The sequence below is a fragment of the Convolutriloba macropyga genome, chromosome 8, assembly GCF_964194025.1.
Source record: "Convolutriloba macropyga chromosome 8, txConMacr16.3, whole genome shotgun sequence".
Lineage (NCBI taxonomy): Eukaryota > Metazoa > Xenacoelomorpha > Acoela > Convolutidae > Convolutriloba > Convolutriloba macropyga.
In genome coordinates this window covers 965,873-972,936 of record NC_134475.1, presented here as the reverse complement: position 1 = coordinate 972,936, position 7,064 = coordinate 965,873, and the positions used below count along the sequence as shown (strand labels likewise).

The window sequence follows — 7,064 nt, the reverse complement described above, 5'->3', positions numbered from 1 at the left end:
TATTGAAGTTCTTTGCTGATGTTTTGTAAGTTTTGAAAACCAAAATCTTTAAATGTTTAAACAATAATTCGTAGAATGAGGCAAATGGTTTTCACAACTTTAAAAGTTTGTAAATTTTGTATTTAATTGATTGTATGTGTATTTGTTTCTAATTCATTTATTTCAAAAAAAACGGCTTTTGTTAAAAAGAGATATTGGTAGGTAAACTGTGAATTAAAAACAGAGGCGATATAAATATAAGACTAAAGAAAACGAGTTATAAATCTAAAGGAGTAGTGTGAATACCATCTTCACAGACTTTACGCTTGGGATAAAAATATGACAGTCCCACTTTCTTTAGTTCATAGGTACAAACTTTCTTGTTGTCAACAACTCTGGAGCCACGATTTGTTGAATAAACTCGCTCCTCATCGAACAGAACTTTTCTGTACTTGTTTAGGGGCTCCTCAATGTTTTTCTTGTTGAGTCCTTTACTTGATAGTTTAACTGTGTCTGTTTCCTCATCGTAACAGCATTCCTCTTTGAACACAGAGCAATCATCTCAGAGCATCTAAATTCTTCCCTAAAAAGTCCAGGAGTTCTCTTGTCAAAGGCAGCATGTTTTTTGCAACATTCTCGTGGGAAGAAATTGCTGCTGGAGTTTGCTGCAAAGTTATCATTGCAGTCGCTCTGTCTCATCCAGTACCACACTGATCGCATTTCCGGTCGAATGATTTCATCAATTTTTTCCTCACTAAGGGCCATGTAGAGACTGTCGGTATCCATTTCAATGAGTTCGTACTTGTTCTTATCACAGAAAGGGGAGAAGAAGTTGTATTTAAGTTGTAACATGGTGAGCTTGGCGTACTGGAGGATGAAGAATCCTACAATTATTGGTTCCTTATGCTCGATGCGTGTCTTGCTCATTTCTACCTCATATATCTGCTCTGGTAGCTCATTCATAGTCTTGAAAAATCTATTGTTAATAAATTTGTCCACCTGTGAGCCTTTCACGTACTTGGTGTTCGTATGTCGACTACGGTCCATGATCTGATATCCATACGAACTGTTCCCAATCAGCTTCATTGTCTCCGCAACGACTGTTGACTCCTTATTCTGGTCTCCTTCGCGGCGGGCATCGACAACATTCTGAACAAATGTCTCAAAGCAGCGCCGGGGAGTGTATTGGAGAAACCAAAAGACGTCTTTTAGGATCACACCTTTTTCTAGATAAAATAACAAAAGTGGTGTAATAACTGGTCCTCGTTCAAGCTTGAAACTGGAAATGAGCATTTTTCTGGGTCTGGGTAGTAATTGGTTGCGTTCTGCAAACTCTTTCATATGGTCCCCAATATCATCTCGTCCAACTTCACAATTCTTGAAAATTGGAGGAAAGTCTTCAAAGTACGGATACATTTCCTCTGGAACCTCAAGACTACAATCGACGACACCAAACAGTTCTCCAAGTTTAATTTTCTCAATGAGCGAGTTTTTGTTCATCGATGGTTGGAAGGGATAATTTGACTTGAGAAAGTCTTTAACCCCATTTGTGTTGTCTGTCCGACATTTCTTCCATTGACACTCCCAGATCTCTTCAACATTCAACCCCAATCCCTTCAGGTACTCTCTTCTATCATTGTCACGTTCTCTTCGCTTCAATCCGCTTTCTATGTCCTCGAAGAGAAGCGGTTTTTCCTCTTGACACGGACAAAAATGAAAGAAACAACCCATCGCTTCAAAAACCGTGTTGCAATGGTTACAAAACCCATCAACTAAATAAGGACCGAGCTTCTTTTGTTTCTTGTGTGTGAACTGGGTTTGTATTTTACAATTGGTGTGAACCTGTTGGAAGTAGTCCATGACCTGCTGTTCAAAGTAGCTTCTCCAGTTCCTGTTTGGATGAAATTTTTCAGTCTCTTCATTGTACTCCCACTTTGTATAGGGTCCTGTTGGCATCTCTTTTGTCATGGAAAAAGGGTACAACTGACTGGCATCTATTCCGACGATGGACTTGCAAACGTTTTCTGACTCTCGAATTTTTGTTTCACCAACTTTCGCATACCTTGTAAAGATAATTGAGGGTCCCCCTGTTAGCCACTTTCGAATGTAATTATCATATTCTTTATCCTTCTCACAAAACGGAAAAAAAGCTGCATCTGTTGACGAATGAAGGAACCTGTTTGCCAAGTTGGGAAGAGTGTAGCCCAACTTCAACATGTCTACTTGTCTTGATTGGTAAAAACTGATCATTTTCTTCATAGCCTCAAGTGTAGGTTCGACATCTTTGTTATTGTACCACATGAGGAAGTCACGAAACGTCCGCATACCTTTTCTTTCCCATATATTTTGGAGCTCCAAGTAATTTTCTTCGGCATTTTGTGGAACTTTCTTGAGTCTCAACTTCTTCAAAATTTCATCCTGCTCCATTCCACCGTTTTTCAATTCCACAAACTTATCGTAATCGACTGAAAGAACGTTGTGATTCTTCAACTTGCTCCAAAAGCTGTCAATTGAGGGCAGTTGGGATACATTCAACTTCTCAATACTGTCGAACCATTCATAGGGGAAGAAACCTTTCTCTTCACTCGCTCCATAGGCTTTTAGGAAATTATCCAAAATTGTCGCTCCTCCCAGGAAGTTTAAAATGTCCAGAAACTGTAGACCAAGAAAATTCATGCCAATATTTTTATTCCCCATTCGAATGACTTTAGGAATAACGTTTTTTTCTAATAAGAGGTGATGCAGAAGATACTCTTTTATTAGGTTTAAATCATACCGAGAGCTGTTGAATCCGAAAACAGGTATGGTACTGTAATAATTTTCAAAATCTTGTCTCAATTTTGATATCACCCTGAGCTCGCTTCTCAGTCTCCTAATTTCAAGATCTTCGTCTTCCTCCACCTCAGGTTCAGCTTCGTTCTCAAATAAGTCTTCCGCTCCGGTGGGTACCTGCTTGTCTTTCACTGGAACCAGTTGTCGAAGAGCCCAATATTTTTCTTCCAATACCAGTACGAAATCATTGAGTTTCTCCCTCATTAGAAGCGTGCTCTTTTCCGCTATACTTCTCAAGCTGGATACAAAATCAAGGATTAGTTGAAGCGGATCTTCGTTGCAAATAAAAATTGGTTCGGAGAGCAGATTCGATGATATTGACACACTAATGGGGACATGTTTTCCAATCCATGAAGTCAAATCTGTGTTTTTGAGTGTACTGTCGGGGACTGTTATTGACTCAAAATCGAATACGATAAGATGAGAAAACAATCTCAGCTCTTGCGGAACATTAATATTTGCATCTTCCAGACGTTCAAAAATAGTTTCAGATAACTGATAGGCTCCTGTTGGAAATTTGTGTTGCGTGTTTTCTGAGCAGTTTTGCATGTGCCGCAATAAGTTGAAGGATCTGTCGAAAAATTGATCGCATACGTAGCATCGGAACTTTTTGAGGAACTTGTTGATGTCTGCTGTCCAACAAATGTGATTTTCATATCTCAGTAACGAAGTTGTCTTTGAACGTTTCATCGAGGAGCGACGAGTAAGCTCAGCAAACATTTCCGATTCTTCATCAAAAAAAATGGAGTAAATCTGAATATTTCTGTCAATTAGAACCTCAAGAACAGGAATATCGTCTTCATGTATTCCTTGAAACGTTTCGTCATTTCTCCTTGTTGCTGAGAGAAACATCTGCATCAATTCCATTGTTTTTTGTTGTAGCTCATTGCTACCATATAATTCATAGGCCAAGGAACGAAACATACACAAATTGTCTTGATAAGGTTTGCTTTCGCAGTCAGATACAAAACATTTAACTATTGGACTCCTCAGTAAGGTTGATGGAATTGATTGTTCTATGCATCCTAGCGGAACACCACTGAGGAGAAATACAAAGAAAGTGACATTTGTAACACAATAAAACTTCCACTTTGTGTCTGGACGTTGATTAATTAGATTTGGTAAAAATTCATCTTGTCTCAATATTGATTTAATATAATTGAGATCTGAGTCATCAGAGAGAACCATGGGATTTGAGAATACGGGGTTGTTATCTGCTGCGTAGTAGTAGCGAAATTCGTCAGGATTTTGCACACTCTGCAGCACGAATCCAAACGAAATATTGATTTTAGCTGAACTGGGTAACTCGTTGTAAACACAATCCAATTTGTCGATCACTGTTTCATGGTTGATCTCCATTATTTTGAAGTTGGGAACTTTCTTTCTGGACAATTCAAGAACCGAGTCTCTCAGAAAGTGTTGAATCGTTTGAAGTTCACTATGAAGAGCGGGAGAGTCTCCATAGATAGATAAGTCAACTTCCTCGTAGGTGCTAGGAGTTGAACGCTGGTGACTGTTTCGTTTGTGATGTAGAAGTTGATAATAAGTAGAGAAGGATAAGGGACAGCTGCTACAAGAAAACTTTTTCTTGATAATCAGAGACGGTGCATGTACAGAAGCAATGTGTTTCTGCAATTTTGCTTCGTCCGGAAATGATTGTGAGCATTGTGAACATCTTTTTGCGTGAAGCTTCTGATGTCTGCTCATATTGGATTTCATAATAAGCTTATTGCAGGAAGAACACTGTTCCTTTGGGTTAGAATTTCTGGGCATTTTCGCTGAAAATAAAAAATAAAATGTTAGATTGGAAGTGAGAAAGGAGGAGTAAAAACAATTGTTAAAATGAAAGTTGCGATGGAATAAAAATTTGTCAGAAGTTGGAATGAATATTGTACTCCACAGCACTCAATTCTGTAAATCAGAAAAATAAAACGGAAATGAAATGTCCTTTATCAAATATGACGTAATTATGACGACATAATGACGTAATTGCGACGACAAAATGACGTAACTATGACAACATAATGACGAAATTGTGACGACAAACGGACGTAATTATGAAGACATAAAGACGTAATTGTGACGACATAATGACGTAATTGTGACGACATAATGACGTAATTGTGACGACAAAATGACGTAAATGTGACGACAAAATGCGTAGTTATGACGACAGAATTACGTAATTTTGACGACAAAATGACGTCATTTTGACGACACTATGACGTAATTGTGACGTGCTATGATGTTATTGTGATGTTATGATTAATTTTAACTAAAAAATAGTTTCTAATTGTCTAATCATGCGAGAATTTTATGATTTTCAATGGTTTTTTTTAATTCAATAATTGGGTATATATTCCTTCCTCAAAAACATGTTTTAATAAAAGTAAACTTACCAGTTTCTTTTTTGGATTTAAAGGTGAAGTGAAGTGTTGTATTATCTACTATAGGGCGAAGTTTTGGCTGACTAAAATGGTCCAGTTTAAATACAGGAACAACGGAAGATTTCTACTTAAAATTATTTGCTTACCCGCTTCAACACTGCAAGTGTTCAACTTGAAACTGGCAACAAGGAGAAAGAAACAAAGACTATCTGAAAAAAAAGATAAATTAAACTATAATTTTGATCAACTGATTTTTAGAAGTTGTTTGAAATAATGAATGGGAGTAGTGGCTTGGGAATAGGAGTAGTGGCTTAATAAAATCAAACTTACCAGTTTTTTCTGGACTTGGAAGCGATGTGAAGTGTTGCAATATCTACTATAGGGCGAAGTTTTGGCTGGCTAAAATGGTCCAGTTTAAATACAGGAGCAAAGGAAAATTTCTATTAGTTAAATTTGATTGCTTACCTGCTTCAACACTGCAAGTGTTCAACTTGAAACTCTTCTTGCTGCAAGGAGAAAGAAACAAAGACTATCTGAAAAAATGATATATTAAACGAGAATTTTGACCAACTGATTTTTAGAAGTTGATTGAAATAATGAATAGGAGTAGTGGTTAATATATGAGCAAGCCAAACTAATTTGTTATTGAGGGATTATCTTGCTAATCCCTTTCGTGTGAACAGCTTGGGTATCATGCTGTGCGGAACATTTTTGAAAATCACGTAAGCCGTACATAACTGTGAGTCATCATATCTAATTTAATATTTGTACATTTTATAGCTAATCCCCTTCGTGTGAACAGCGTGGGTATCATGCTGTGAGGTACGTTTTTGGAAATTTACTTTATTAAAGTCTAAAATGGTAGGGGGTCAATGACCTTACTGATTTGTTGTTAAGACACTGTCTTGCTAATCCCTTTAGTGTGAACAGCTTGGTTGTCATGCTGTGAGGTACACTTTTGAAAATTTACATTATTAAAGTGCAATATGGTAGGGGGTCAATGACCTTACTGATTTGTTGTTAAGACACTGTCTCGCTAATCCCTTTAGTCTGAACAGCTTGGGTGTCATGCTGTGAGGTACACTTTTGAAAATTGACATTAGTAAAGTGCAATATGGTAGGGGTCAATGACCTTATTAATTTGTTGTTAAGGTTCTATCTTGCTAATCCCCTTCGTGTGAACAGCTTGGGTATCATGCTGTGAGGTACACTTTTGAAAATCACGTAAACCGTACGTAAGTGTAAATGAGTCACCCTATCTAATTTAATATTAAAACATTACCTAACTAATCCCCTTTGAGAGAATAGCTTGGGTGTCATGCTGTGAGGTACGTCTTTGGAAATTTACATTATTAAAGTGCAATATGGGAATGAGTAAATGACCTAATTTAATATTAAGGGATTAACTTGCTAATCCCCCTCGTGTGAACAGCGTGGGTATCATGCTGTGAGGTACTTCCTTGGAATTTGAGCGAAAATGGGCTATACCTAATCTTAATACATAGGTACTTCCTTTTACCCCCCCCCCCCCCACTCTTGCTCACGATATACTACTCACTTCCAATTTTTACGATTTAATTGATATAACTATACTGTTCTATTCAAAGGTCTCATTTGAATTTCTCTATATCACCGAAACAACCTATTCCTTCGTCCTGCAGATTACGAGCGTAAAACAGTTCATAATGCTGTTTAAAACAAATCGAAAACTTCCAAATTGCTGAATGTCAGGAAGTGAGGTCCGAAACGAATATCGGAATTCCCGTTTGTAATAGAACATTTGCCATTACATAGTAAATCTTAATTATGTGTTAATCCAGCACGTGCGCTTTAGATTTCAACACAATGTGTATTCACTTTACTTGG

The 7,064-nt window shown here is 37.4% G+C and overlaps 1 protein-coding gene across 1 annotated transcript; it reads right to left on the bottom strand.

Moving 5' to 3' along the window:
- Positions 1–435: 435 nt before the first annotated feature.
- On the bottom strand, positions 436–4,518 carry LOC142344308 (uncharacterized). Its single transcript, XM_075395896.1, has one exon. The coding sequence runs from the start codon at positions 4,516–4,518 to the stop codon at positions 436–438; it is 4,083 nt and encodes a 1,360-aa protein (XP_075252011.1).
- Between the last annotated feature and the right edge of the window lie 2,546 nt (positions 4,519–7,064).

Excerpts from the sequence above, each read along its gene's own strand:
- LOC142344308 (XM_075395896.1), bottom strand. The coding sequence starts at position 4,518 with ATGAGCAGACATCAGAAGCTTCACGCAAAAAGATGTTCACAATGCTCA.